The sequence below is a fragment of the Saccostrea cucullata genome, unplaced genomic scaffold (assembly GCF_032062105.1).
Source record: "Saccostrea cucullata isolate Sc308-1 unplaced genomic scaffold, CSIRO_AGI_Scuc_v1 ctg15586, whole genome shotgun sequence".
NCBI classification, from domain to species: Eukaryota; Metazoa; Mollusca; class Bivalvia; order Ostreida; family Ostreidae; genus Saccostrea; species Saccostrea cuccullata.
This window is the reverse complement of record NW_026930445.1, coordinates 10,784-26,637: the sequence shown is the minus strand read 5'-3', so window position 1 is coordinate 26,637 and position 15,854 is coordinate 10,784. Positions and strand designations below refer to the sequence as shown.

Genomic DNA, 15,854 nt, shown 5'->3' with positions numbered 1-15,854 from the left:
CGGAACAATTCATTCGGTTCGGTTACGGTTCTGTTTTTCCAGAATTCGGTTCGGTTCCGATTTGTATAGTAGTGTAGGTTTTACTATGAAAATGGCTTCAAAAACGAGATATTTCTTAATACTTTGCAATTATAAGGTGATTTAAATAATATGGTACAATTGTTGTTTAGTCAGGAAGCTACTTTAAATTAGTTAGAATGTTGCTATTTCGAAGATTAAATGAAAATATTCATTTTGTTGATAAAAATAATACAAATCAATAGCTTTTATTCCATTAATTACCGGAATCAAAATACCTGAAACCGAACCTAAAAAAAATCAGAACCGACCCAACCCGAAAAATTTTGGAACCGTGACAGCCCTATGACCTATAAAAATTTATGTAATACTGCTGTAAACTTTTAGTCATGAAAAATCAATTTTTGGCATTGTCAACATTTTTAAAAAGGCATTTTCTGAAATTTACAAATTAGGAGCTTTATGGAATAATCTTGAGAATAACATTAATGCAGTCAAAGACAAATTTACAGTATGTTTTAACTGAATTTTATCACTAAATGTTTCAGGTCTACTAATTAATTGTATAAGTTTGTTTAATTATAATATTCAGGCTTGTAGGAAGTAATTCCAGTTTGAGGGTAGGGGACACGGCTTTCAAGCAAAAAATAAATGTCGTCAGATATTTTGATTGAAGGGGCACAAGCACATATTATTATCATCAGATTATTAATAGCTATCGGTATGTTTTTGTAAGTATTCTATATATCAAGGGGGGGGGGGGGGGCAAGGGGATGCCCCTGACTGCTCATGATATTAAATTCAAATTCTTCATTATATATATATATATATATATATATATATATATATATATATATATATATATATATATATATATATATATATATATATATATATATATATATTTTCAAGGCAATATTTTATATAATTTGATAAAATTTACATGAATTGTTTTTCTTATTTATTTAGTATTGCAGCAGATATTTGTCAGTTTTACTGCATGAGAGTTCACACATATTTATCTTAGACTGGCATCATGCTGTTTAATCTGCATGGCAATTTGCAACAGGATTATCAGAATAAACTCTACTGAATCTCCTCTTAGGTAAGTCCTTCTTGTTTTTGTATTACATTTGCAGCTATTGAATAAAATTAAGTACAACCTACAACATGTAGAAGTCAATATGTTTTTTTTTCTGCAACATTAATTTCCATACCAAGAACAATGAAAGGATTTATTGTTTAAATGACAATGTTATAACAAGGTGAAGCATGTTTTCTTTTATCAAAAGCTATTTCCGTACACAATAAATATGTCTAAGAGATTTAAATTTCCCAATCACTTATCTTTTAATTAAGTATTTTACTCTTATCTTAGACACACTGATGTCTCAAACCTTTTCACCATTGCCATGGAGTTCAAGATAACAAAAATTAACTGTAGGTTTTGAATAAAATAACATTTTGCTGAAATAAAAAAGTTTATTTGGATTTCTTTCAGATAGCAAAGCTTCTGCAAAGCAAGAATTAGCAGAAAGAACTGAAGCACCCCGTGATGTGTCTTCAGTGGTTGAGGATTCAGGAAAGAGGGAAAGAAAACTTACATCAAAAATGGAAGCAACCTTGCAGATCTCACTCTCAAAGGTAATGGGCAAAAAACTTGATCAAATAAAAAGAAATCTTCATTCTTTTGGTCAATAATCTTTTTTTAGAAGGGTGCATTTCATTGAGGCAGGAGACAAATCCAATCAACCTATAATTTATTTTGGTCTGATACAAATTTTCATGTTCTTATATTAATATACACTCAGTGAGACATTCATGTCCTATGGACATGAAACATTTCTAGTTTTGTAAATAATGGGATGTAATGCCCAAGTCAAGCCCCACATTTTTTTTAAATAGCTAATTAATTCAACATGTATAATTTGGTTGTTTTACTTATGGGGTAGGACGATGACCCTGAAAAACAAGTAGCAAAAAAGGGAAAAGGTCCCATCAAAGCTAAGGACACTGAAAAGGTAAGAACTGGAAAGAATTTTGACTCATGATGACTGTTGTAAAGTATATTGAATTGTATTTTCCATGAAAAGTTCGTAAATGGAAAAGCTGTTTTTATTTTAATAGTATCTTTTTTTTCAGAAGAATCGGTCAAAGAAGAAAGAAAAGCTATCTGAAAATTCAGATGTTACCCCAGTAAGTGAATTAATGATTTAAGAATCGAGATAAGGCCATAATAAAAATATTCCTAGATTCTCATCCCAGCCTGCCCCGATTTTATAACTCCCTCTCGATTTTTTAAATTTCTGTTTTTCTTCGTCTTAATTCTGATTGGGATCAGTATTCATCTATCATTCCACTTTCGTTTTAAATCTAGCAATAGTCGACGTGATTTTGACAGCTGAAAAGATTGTACCGGTAATTGCTGTAATACATGCATATATTTTAAACAAGGGTCATTGGTTGAAAAAAATTGGTGATGATGTAATTAAGTAAGAAATAATTGAACCTTTACTATGACTTTTATTTGGGTATTGTAGATAAAATTACACTGATTGACTAGGTCAATAAAAAATCTGCAAAATTGAAAAAAAAATTAGAATTAAAAAATAAAAGTCAGGGGCTGACAAATAGATTTTTATACCCCCCGCAAACGAAGTTTGGGGGGTATATAGGAATCACCTTGTCCGTCTGTCTGTCTGTCCGTCTGTCTGTGCAATCGTGTCCGGTCCATATCTTTCTTACAGAGGGACATTAGAATCTACTACTCCACATTAATTTTAAATAAATTTAATAATTTGTGTCCGGTCCATATCTTTCTTAAGGATAAACTTGGTAGGTTATCATTTCATACAAAGATTGCCCATGACCCAAGGGTGTGTCATGACCTTGACCCAAGGTCATGTGGGGAAATTCAAGGTTACTGGAAGAAAAATTTAATAATTCGTGTCCGGTCCATATCTTTCTTATTGATAAATTTGGTAGGTTCTTATTTCAGTCAAAGATTGCCTATGACCCAAGGGTGTGTCATGACCTTGACCCAAGGTCATTGGGGAAGTTCAAGGTCACTGGAAGAAAAATTTTATAATTCGTGTTTGATACATACCTTTATTATGCAAAAACTTACTTCTGAAAAACCCAGCGTGGGGTATTTTGTCCCGATTGGACAGTTCTAGTTAAGCCACGTGTCCAAGGGCAAGTAGATCGTCAAAATTGACTTGCCCTACCTGAATGTTTGCTTGTCCTACCATAAACTAATTCTGTATTTATAGATATTTTTTTTCAAAAAAAAAAAGAGAAAGACAAAAACAAGCCCTTATGCCGAGCTTTACATTTATGGCCTACAAATAAATTCTACTTTTGATAAGTCACTTGCCCACAGGCAAGTAGTTGATAAAATTTCACTTGCCCACCCCTAAAATTCACTAGCCCCGGGCGTCGGGCAATGGGATTTGTCATCCCCTGTTAAAAGCCACCTGCAAGCCTCGATTTTCAAAAAAATTTGGATGAGAATCTAGCAATTTATTTATTATGACCTAATCAGACTTATTTTTTATGAATCATTTATTATATCAAATATTATATTATGAAGGATGTTAATTTTGGAAATATTCAGGGACATCACATGATATTTGTCCTGCACTTATTTTATTTTTAATGCATACTGTAATTTGGCTTTAAATTGTTTTGGTTTAGTTTGTGTAGTAAATTCCATTTTCATTCTGAATTAAATTACAGGGCAATGCAAAGAAAAAGAAGAAGAATGAGAAAGAAAAGGAGATTGTACATGTAAGTAACTTATTTCTTCAAATTTAGAACCTAAAATAATACTGTTTTGCTTTAGTATTTGGTACAGTGGTGTCATTTTCCTTTGAAATATCTTTAACAATGGACCCTCTGACTGGTAGCTTTCTAGGAAAATAATTTGTGAATAAAAACAGTTGTAATATGTGTAAAATTTTTCAGAACAAAGAACTTGCACATGTTGCAGACATGCTAATGGCATCGAGAATGGAGCTGCCTGATCAGCCAGGGCCAAGTGTTCAAAAGACTATCATGTCAGTGTCCACTCCCTTTACACCATCAACTTTTCCTGGATCATCGTCATCACAATGTCCAACAGAAAAGAATTCCACTCCTTTAACACCATCAACTTTTCCTCGATCATCATCATCACAAAGTCCAACAGAAAAGAATTCCACTCCTTTAAAATCATCAACTTTTCCTCGATCATCATCATCACAAAGTCCAACAGAAAAGAATTCCACTCCCTTAACACCATCAACATCTACTGGATCATCATCAGGCACTTCACTCCCAACTCCACAGGCCCCATCCGAAAAAATTACATCCACACAGACTTCATCCATTTCGCAATATGAGACATCTACATCACCTGCATCCTCAATTCATACGACATTTTCACAACCTTATACACCCTCATACTCAGACATATCAGCACCATCACCAGCCAGTACAACAACTCTGCTCGGAGAAGCTGTGTCTATGGCTGTAGACATGGATGGGCCTCCATATTTCGCCAGACCAACCCCATATTATCCAACTCCATGTCAAAATTGTGAACAGTTACGTCTGGCAAATGAAAATCTACAACGTCAGATGTATGAAGTGCAGCAAAACTGTTACTCATTAAACACAAGACTATATCAGGTATGTAAATATTTTAATTTTCAAATATTTTTTTTTTATTTCTAGGCAAGGATTATATGATAAATCTGAATTTGAATTGTTTTATTTGCACATTTAATTTTGCAGGTAGAACAATTTGTGTTCCAACAGCAGCAGCAACATAATGTCAGTGGGCCACTTCTGGTATGTACAAGCCTTTAGGTGTATTATGTCTTAGTAATTTGGTTTATTATTTCAGATACACTTTAAACAAGTTTATTTTACAAGAAGTGTTCAAGAACTTGCAATGTTTATTTCATTCAAAAGATGTGCATGTTATGAATTTTTGGTCTAATGATATTGTTTCTAAAAAAGAAAATATTAAGATTTTTATTGTTACACAGAGCGGGAGACCTCCTATATCACATGACGCAGCACAAGAGGATCAGCATCAAGTGGAGTCCTTAAACAATGGATTTACGAAGGTAAGTAACAGGTGTCAAGATTTTCAGTTAATCCAGTATTTCTCTATTTCAAGTATAGTGCAATAATTTAATACACTTTTAGCACATCTCATCAAAGTTGAGGGGTAATTGGATTAAATTTATCCTCAGCATTTGGTATCCCAAGTTTAAAGCTTTTGGAGCAGATCTCATTTCAAGGTCACATAAGCTCTATATTTACCAAACTTTCTTGGATGACATGTCAAAGGATGCACATTACTGAACTTGCTTACAGAACTTCAAGATAAAAATCAAGTAAGGTGAACTCTGTGATCTCTGATTACCATGTTTTATCTGACAGGCTCAACTGGTTCATGACCTTCCAGGTAAGGGCTGGAAAGGGGACGCAAAATGGCTCCTCAGAAGAATGTTCTCGTTTGAAGAATTAAAAGGACATTCCATAACGGGCCATCATGGAGCCAGCAAGAAAAATGGGAAGGTGCGTCCCCCTCTGGACGACCAAGATAAGCTCAAGGTCCTTTATGGTAAGTAAGTGTTAAGATTTAAGAATTTAAAAAGTAAAGCTTTGTTAAAACATTTATCTTACTTTCAAACATGAATGAAAATAGTTTGTTAACCCAAGTTTAATGACCTTGCCTTCTAAATTAAAATCAATAATTTACAATTATCATGATTTTGTAGCTGAATTTAAAACTCATGACAACTTGACAACTTAACATCTCTAATTAGTTGGTACAATTGATCCTTTTTTTATGTGCCCGAATTTTTCTGGGCGCATATTGTTTTTGTCCTGTTTGTTTGTCTGTCTGTCTGTTGTCAACTTAAACCTTCGCCAAAACTTGAACTGTAAGAGATGGAGACTTCATATTTGGTGTGCATTCTCCTCTAATAAAGGTCTTTCAAATGCCATAATGGTCAATGACCTTTTAACCTTGACTGTAACCAATACGCTAAAAATAGCTTTTTCAACTGTTTGTCAAAACTTTTAAACTATAAGAGATAGAAGCTTCATATTTAGTATGCATACTCCACTAATAAAGTTCCTTCAAATGACATCAAGGTCAATGACCTTGTGACCTTGACCGTGACCTACGGTATATGCTAAAAATAGCTTTTTTCCACTTTTTGACATAACTTTTCAACCATAGGAGATGGGGACCTTATATTTGGTATACATACTTCTCTAATAAAGGTCTTTCAATTGCCATGAAGGTCAATGACCTTGTGACCTTGACTGTGACCTATATGCTAAAAATAGCTTTTTCAACTGTTTTTCATAATTTTTGAACCATAAAAGACAGAAACTTAATATTTAGTATGCATACTCCACTAATAAAGTCCTTTCAAATAACATCAAGGTCAATGACCTTGTGACCTTGACTGTGACCTATGATATATGGTAAAAATAGCCTTTTCCACTTTTTGCCATAACTTTTGAATCATAAGAGATATGGACTTCATATCACCAAATATATGATATTAGTTCTTACAAACAACTCCAATGTCAATGACCTTGTGACCTTGACTGTGACTTACATAGAAAAAATAGCTTTTTCGAACTTTGTTGACGCCGGGCGCATAGTGTTTCACAAACACATCTTGTTTTGACTAATGGATCAGTAATAATTTTAAAATGACTTTTTTTTTCTTTATTTTTATCAAGTTTAAAAAGGGAAAAAAAAGAAAAGCAAAAATTTACTACTTCTTATATTATTTTTCAGATATCATAATGGAGAAATACTCAGGGAGACTGATAACAGATATAAATATAGTTTTGGCTGACATCGTCAAACCTTCAGCCCCTGGGATGTCCGATTAGAGCTGGGTTATTGGCCATTACTGAGGCATACAGCAATGGGATGATAATTGGATGTCAAATGTTCACATTTATGACTTATTTTTAAATCAAAAGAGTTTTTTTGTTTACTCAGTTTAATACGTAGGTCGTGTTTCAGTTTGCACTGTCTGATACAATTTTTGTTAAAAAAAGCCTTATTAAATTATTTTAAAATTTATTCGGAAAGCATTCGGAAGTAATTCTTGCTTACAAAAACACCACTATTTCTATCTAGAATAAAAATGTGATGTATGGTTAATTCTTTAGTTAGAAAAAGTTATGCTTACTGAAAATTTAAAATTCAACTTTGTGTTTAATTATGAATTTTTTTCTTTATAAGTTTATATGCTTCTCTGGTGACCCCCAGTGTGCCCACTCTTTTTCGAAAACCAGAGAAATTAATGGTTGAAACACTTCTCCAATCTTAATAAGTTCATGAGAAGTTTACTCGTTTTTTATGAGTTTTTTGTTCGATGTTTTTTATTTGAGTTATCTGGTCTGTTGCATTTTCTTCTTCCTGTTAAGGTATATTTGTGTTTTTTTTTTTATTTTTTATTTTGCAATTCTGTAAGATTAATGGTTTAAAATCAACATCTAAGTAAGAAATTTTAATTAGTACTCTTTGTTTAATCATCACATTTTTTATTTCTTTTGTTCAGTAGCTGTCCAATGTTAAAGGTAATCAGTACTGACACAGTCTGATATTACGATTAACATCAGACTGCTCACTAATATCGGACTGCCATAGGTAAATTTTAAGACTGCGAGAACAAAGCCTTAAGGAATGCCTTCACAGCAATGTTTTAAAAACAGGTAACCCGGATATTTAAATCGGGTTAGATGTACTCAAACCGCAAGGGGTTCACTCATTATTTTGTATTGATTATGAAAAATTATACCGAAGCGATGGATCAAGGATAATTTTTAAAGGTAAAAATTACATTATTGATATTGGCATAATAAATGATGGTATTTTTGGGTAGACTTTGATAAATGAAGTCCTTATACCATTAGACATGATCAACTTTCGTTTTATGAATAGTGCTTTAGGCGTCTTTGATCCAGTAAACAGAAATATATATTTTTTTGTTTGAATACAACTATTTTGGAAGAACTATGCAAAAGTAACATTGTCAATGTGAAATATTAAGAGAAGATATTGTCAAACAGGATAACGTAAAAAGACAGTAGTTGCAATTTCCGATTGACTGGACATTTACAAAATACCGACTAACAACTAAATGATAACAAACCTGTAAACTAGGGCTGTATCTCGAAATACTTCTGCTAGTTACGAATCTATTGAAATAACGACATAGGGATTGTTATATATGTTTATGTAACTATAGCTCAACCTTCTTTTCCTTTTTGTTTTCTTTCGTGTTTTTTTTTTTCATTTGTGAAGATATATCCGTCAGAAAACACATTGAATTAATTCAAAAATAAATTATTGTTCTTTTTACCAAATTTGTAAAACAGATTTTTTTAAACTTCCCTTCTTTGCTAGCCCATGCCACGAATTATAGTTATTAATGGTTAAATAACATTGATTCAGGTGATTTGTGGAAGACAGGTTTTTTTCCCAGAAATATCAGTCACAGTTGGTATGCTCTAGCATTTAAATTGATATTTCTCTAACGTTCGATCCCCGATAATCTTTGATAAAATTCTACCAACAAAACTTGTAAAAACACAGGGCCCACGTTCTTAGACAGATTTGAAGCGTTATTCTAGCACTTTTAACGAAAATCATACAATGACGCTAGCTAGGTCAAGGAGAGTCCGATTTCAGACCTATTCTGTTCGGACCTTGTTAATATAATTTATCTGTCCTAGATTTATGCTTATTTACAAGAATTCCTTTCATTTTGAGGCAAAATAGGGTCGATAAGCAAAGACGCTGTTGATATCATGCAGAAAATGTATTCAGTACCCTTCTTGGACATACAATTTTCTTAATATATTGACTTTTACTTCTAAGGAATACTTTTTGTTTTAAAGCATGCAGTAAAAACACTAACGTAGTATCTATATAGTTTAAATTGGTTATATCAACTTTAAAAAAAACATGTAGTAATAGCTTGTTTTTCATTAATATTGTTATTGTAAATATGAAAATGGAAAAGGTAGAAGTCAAGGACAAATATCGATCATTTAAGGGACTCCGATCCTCAGCAAGGAAGGACCACTTTTTAATTTATAATCTTATTCAAAAAATCTCAAAATGAAGCTTAAAAATTAAATCTTTTCATACAACAATTTTTATTATATACCTCTCAATGTATTTGAAGGTTCTTTGAAGTTCTCAAAAAGGTCAATTTAAAAGTCGAAATTTTTACCCCGTGAAAGCATTTTAAAATTACATATATCAAGAAATTGATGTTTATTTTAATTTATTAAACCTCTACTGATTTTTCACTATATAAAAGTAAATCGATATATTTTGCTGATTTCTTGAAAATCACCGTGAATAAACCGATTCCCCGCAAAACAGACTGATTCCCTGCAAAAAAGTACGTTTCTTTGATGAACTGATACACACATATTCGAAACACCTCGCATTTTCTTTCAACTTACGACAAACTTAGAACTGTTCCGAATAAACTCATGAATATTCATTAATGAATCGAAATGCACTGCGAGTCAACTGGTCCCAAATCAATCAAAAAGAACCAGTTAACTGTTAATAAATGACAACAGAAATGACGAGCTCAAGATTTACATAATGTTACTTTCGATTTTACTAAGTAAAAACTCGGACAATGAACTGATTTATTGATAAAATGGAATTCTATTCATGTCTGTATTCTGTTTTGTTGTTCTTTTTTATTTATTCGTGTTGGAATTAAACATTGTTATAGAATACAGTATTGAGTATAACTTTTTTCAAATGTTTTGTTTGTATCAGTATAATAAAACAATTAAAGTATATCATTGAGGGAGTCAAGCAAGCGCCTCTAGAAATAGACTTGCTCTTGGGGAACTGAAATCTTGCTGACTCCCTCAATGATATACTTTAACTGTATACTAACTGTAGATACCAATGTTTATTCACCTGAAATGAAATTAAAAGTGATTTATATAGCTTTGCAATGACAGGAGAATATTTATCCACTTTGAATTAAAAAAAGAGAGAAGTAAATAAAAGAAATTGAATTTCTTCAAAAGCCTGGATACCTATGATTTTAATTTTGAAATGTGTTAATTGCTCAAATTTGCAGTGGAAAAAGCAAAGCCGGTGTTTTTATTCGCAATTCCTGAAAATATACTTAGTATTTGAGATTTACCAATTTTCTTTATATAATATGAACTTGAGTGATGAAGTTTGAAGAATTATTATTGGTAAAAACACATTACTTTGAAAATTCAGAGACATCTTTGTGAGCATTTTCAATTATTCAATGCTTGATATTCAGAATCTGAGGATCGAAGTACCTCAAACATAATCCTTATTGTTGTAAAAGTTATGAACATATATCTATCGTTTAAACATCATCCCCATTGTTCAGGTGATGAGAGTAGTACATGGTTAACAGAACGATGATGTATTTCTTTTAAAATTGGGATGAAATATGACACCAAAAGTACGACTTAAAGATGCATGTAGGTTGCATTAAAAGATGGCATTAATAGGTTGATAATATTTAAAAAAATGTTGAATTTTTTTTGTCTTGGCATATTGCAGTGTTTCAAACAGATAAAAACAACATAATCATTATATAATAACTGTAACAGTTACTGTGATATGATATTGATCACTCTTCAGCTAAATAATAACAATGTGCAAATTGTTCATATCTTGCTATTATCTATTTGCTAGTTATTTCAAATAATATTTTTTTCCGTAGAAATGGAAACTTTTGTGGAATCATGTCCTCGGAATATTACAGAGGTCTTAGAATCCTCCACCAGGTTGGGTTGTGGTCAGGACATATATGGAAACAATCAGTACATCTGTGTCCCACATACAAACAAAACAGGACTTGTACAGCTGTGTTTCAGGGGAGTCATGAAATTAATAGAAAGGGGTGAGTAGTCTGGTGTTATTAGTTTTAAAAGGAGTGTGGCACAATTTTGAAGTTAATATATACTTAATATCCTGGAATATTAACACGACTTTTTTTTCTTAAGCATTTCAGACCAATGTGTTAAAAACATAGTTTTAAACTTTTTTCATCTAAAATATTACCCGAAAAATAAGACTTTCGGGAAAAAATTATTTTTAAGATTCCCTTAAACTTTTACGAAGATTTTTTGCATATATCAAAGAAAAACAATTCTCGTGTATCATATAGATGTAGTATTTTAGATATAATCCATAAAAATCGGAGTAAAAATGCGAGATAGTAAATTCAACACATCTGCATTGCCAATTCTCGTTCATTGAATAGGAAATTAAAGAAAAAGAACAACTCCGGGAAATTGACGAAAAATAAAAAAAACACCTTTTTGTATTAAATGTGTTAGAATCTATTTGAAAACTATCAAATAAGTATTTGAATTACAAAACATAGATTAATGCAATCTGACAAAATTTTAATTACGCAATACGTTATATATTTCCATTAGTGAACTCTTCAGAATTATGGGCACGTTTGGTCGTCTGACTGGGACAGCATGACATTGTGGATAATACAAAACATGCCAGTAACAACCCAATATTAGATGTTATGCGCATTTGTCACACTTACTAAAAAATAGAAGAACTAAAAGACATATGTAAAAGGGCGAAAACCCTAACTTTATCATCCATTAATAAAAATACGATATTTCTAAGGTATGTGTATTGACTTTAAATGCCTTGCCATCTTTACTCTTGATTTAAATAAATTCCAAGACAATAAAAACTTTCTTATGCATTTTCTTAGGTTTTGTTAATCGTCATTCAACGTGTTGCTGACATGTTTATGTTACGCTTGTCCAAGAAATCCCGCGAGATTAGTACATTCTCCGACTTTTCTACAAAAGAAGCGCACTAAGAGCTATAACTCTTCAATAGTGGAAATTGAAGGCATTTCATTTAAGGTTTCGTTTTGTTTGAACATTTAGAACGAGCACAATTTAATAATTCAAAAATGTAGTTTAAAGAATCTGATAATGTAACATATTTTAATTATTTTTGTTGCCTTAATTATTCATTATTTAAGTTGTTAAAGATCATAGTATAATTTCAATGCGAATATAGCCCTTTATTATATACCTAATATGTTTCACCCAATTTTACTGTTGAATTTACGCTATCACGTGACGTCGTGATCCGATTTTCCGGATCACCAGCATGTTGTTTTCTGAATCCATATCACCACTCTCTGAAACTGATGACGTAGTACGCAGAAATATGACGTTATTTTTCTTGCACGTTAAAAAGTCCCTTGTTATTATGCTTTGTTTTATGGATAAATGTTATGCAATTGATCTCTAAAGTTTTCTTTTGCTATATTTTGCTAGTTATGAGGGGGTATATAATGAATTTATCATTATAACAGTAACTTGATCCGAAGAGCCGTATCTCGTCTTTTTGACTTTTCGCGGATCATACAGATCAAACTCGACGCTTCGCGTCTCGTTAGATCTGATGATCCGCGCCTGTTAAAGCGAATTCATACGACTTTTCGGATCAATATAGTTACTAATATAATAATATATATGTATTTTTCATCACTATAAAAGTGATAAAAGCAATTCAAATTCAAATTCTCTCTGAATCATGGATATCCAATGCAATAAGAATACATACATGTGTAACTGGTTTTTCCTTAATGACCTCCCAAATGCTAAATTTGACGTCATAAATTTGTACATTTAGCTGTATTATCTTTAGAAAAATGGCAAAAAGCATCAAAATTTCAATTGGTATTTTCTTTCAGAAAAACAGTCTGCATGCATCGTCCTCAAAAATTTTCAAATGTGTGTTTTTTTAAAGCAGTTTACATAATATATCCTTCAGTAAGCCACGGCAGCAGACATTATTTTCCAAAGGAAATAAGCACAGACATGAGTCATTTTGAGACTTTCTGAATAAAACTTGGAAATATACCAAATAAACGACTTCAAATTTCCAGAATGGTCCTCTTTAATGACATTTTCTTCAATATTCAAATACTCAACTATTGTTAAAGCAACTTCATAACTTTTAAGGAACAATATATTCCTAGAGTAAATAAAACCAAAACCGTATCTTCTTCTTTCATTTTATTTTATTCATTTATTTACTTATTTATTCATTGAATTTCATTTTGCATAAAGGAGAAATAAAATGCGCATTAAATAAGAAAACAGAGGTACATGGTCTCATTGCTCACCTGTGACTGTGGCCAGTAAAAAAAACGCAAATATTATTCAGTATTGAAAAGTTGTCCCGAACGGGTCTGAAATGGGAGGAGGTGGTATGGTAGGCATGAACAAACTTGAGTTCAAATAAACCAAGTATACTTGGTATTTTTTGACTAACTGGGACTCTCCCCTTTTATGTCTGTACTTTCATCGTTGTCAAACCCTTCCCCTGGGTCATGATAGGAACAATTTGAATCTACAATTCCTAGCTTTAGGAATGCTTCGAAATAAATAAAAAAAAACATCAATGGCTTTACTGTTCTTCAGAAGACGATTTTTATATGAGTTCTCCCATGAGTTCCTCTGTAGAACTTTGTTCATTGCGATCAAACCCTTCCCACGGGGCCATCATTTGTATAAAATCAAATCAACACCACCTAAAAATTTGTCAATATAAATACATGTATAACCAATCTTGGCTTTTGTTTTCCTGGATATAAGGTTTTTAAAGTTTTTAACTGTATGCTTCTATTTCAAACTTTGACCATCCATTGATGCCCCATCTTACCCCTGGAGTAACGTTTAAACAGACTTAATTAACCTTATGGTATTTCAATATAAAAGACCAATCATAGCATTGGCATTAAATCTCAGAAAAAAATGTTCTAATTTGATATGCAAAAGCTTTTTAGTTCATTGTCGTTCCGTACGCTTCACTCCCCAGTTTGATTAAACTTGCAATTTTTAGAAACCTTTCGCTGCAGTTTCAAATTTCTTGAGAATCTTTAACGATGCAACAAAAAATTGAAACATTTGCGTGAAATTCACTATTAAATGTTGTATACAATTCCAATATAGTCTGTTTCCTGTTTTGTTTTGTTTTGTTTTTTTTTTACCCGTTTCTTTTTCACTCATTTTTAAGGCAACTGTTTGGAAACCGACGGAGAAAACCTTTATCGCGTCGATTGTCTTGGATTTTCATCAGGTTGTCCTGACGAAGACTATCAAAGCAATACAATATATCAGTGTAAGATCATTTGTTTTTAAAATGTTTTTTCATTAAGATATATTACTTAAAATAGAATCAAAACAACATTTCAATTTGTAAAATTGATCCATTGATATATTTATTCAAATATTAATTATTATTATTATTATTATTTTGTATTTAGATCCTGCTTGTCAAAGCATCAACACTGAAAAACAATGTTTTCTTGCTGAATCCTCATGCCTTTATATGTGAGTATCTTATTAAACACCCCCCCCCCCCTCCAATAAAAATTACGAAATGTATGAAATTTATTTTTGATGTTCTTACTTCCATATAAAAAATAACCATATTTATCTAGAAACTATTAGAAGTGTATGAATAACACCTTATATATTTCATTATTTTGCATTGATGCACTTTGTACATAGAATCTTAATTGGTTACTTCATTTATAAAAAAAAACATTTAATAATAAATTATGCTATTTTGAAATGATGTTCTTAGTCTTTATAAATATAATATTCAATAAATCAAAAAAAATTACATGTGATATCTTAAGTAATTCATATTTGTCAGTAACTAAGTGGATGTAACTGTATGAAAAATACTTATTTACTAACTGAAAATTCTTAGATATATTTTCCGTAACTAGAACATGTAGAATATATTGTGTATTTAAAGCTGCAAACACAATCAGACAAGACCATGGTTTAACCAGGCCCTGTTTACTTGATCTGAGCATACGTTTTAACGCAGTGTTGACTCAGGCACGTCACAGTACCCTGGACTGCCGTCACAATTGAATACAATAACGTCACAATCAAAATGACGTTTATTTGATAAATCTCTTTACGTCTATATGGGGGATTTTAAATATCTGCAAACGATTTTTTGAAACGACTTGATTGCCAAGGTGTCTAACAAGTGGGTGATGTTACCTTGTATTCTTTTTATAACAGCTCATGGAGCACTGTTACCAGCAACACTTCATTTGATATCCAAATAACAACACCCGCTCCTCAATACGACCCATCTTATGCAGCAGAGATTGCAGGCGGTCTGACTGCTGGTCTGTTTATACTTGCGGTTATTCTGATATTTGCTGTGGTCCTTTGGAGGAAAAGGCAGAATCAGAATATTGAGGAACAAGAAGACACACCATGCATTCTCTTCAAACGGAAAAGTATTAAATGTGATGAAGAAATTCGGCAAGGTTTACATTTCTAATATCAGATATATTTTGGATTTTTAGCGTATTTTCTGATCTTTTTCTATATCTCTTCTTTTCTTTTTCTTTTTTTTTAAGTTGAAAATGAGAAGTTATTGCCAGAAGGGAAGATAAAACCTCAAGGTAATTATATTGTGAAAATATTGCTGAGATTATCTTTTTTAATTCAAATTGATTTACATTGAATTCTACATTTCATGTAATGTTGAATTTCTCTTCATTTCAAAGACATAGTCAGTACAACTGAGCAGATTGATCACAATTCTCAAGAACAGACCACAAACAAGACAGTTGAGCAAAGTGACAAAAATGCACAAGATCAATTTGACAACAGAACTCAAAAGCAAATAAACAATAGTTCGCAGGAGAAATTTGACATCAATACGCAAGATCAAGGAGGGAAAGACAGGAAAA

General features: G+C 31.8%; 1 protein-coding gene across 1 annotated transcript; it reads left to right on the top strand.

Moving 5' to 3' along the window:
* The first annotated feature begins 7,668 nt into the window (after positions 1–7,668).
* On the top strand, positions 7,669–15,439 carry LOC134228603 (uncharacterized). Its single transcript, XM_062710268.1, has 5 exons — positions 7,669–7,878; positions 10,797–10,976; positions 14,144–14,248; positions 14,394–14,460; positions 15,172–15,439. Exons 2-5 carry the CDS (start codon positions 10,799–10,801, stop codon positions 15,437–15,439), a joined length of 618 nt encoding a protein of 205 aa, XP_062566252.1. The 5' UTR covers positions 7,669–7,878; positions 10,797–10,798.
* The last annotated feature ends 415 nt before the right edge of the window (positions 15,440–15,854 follow it).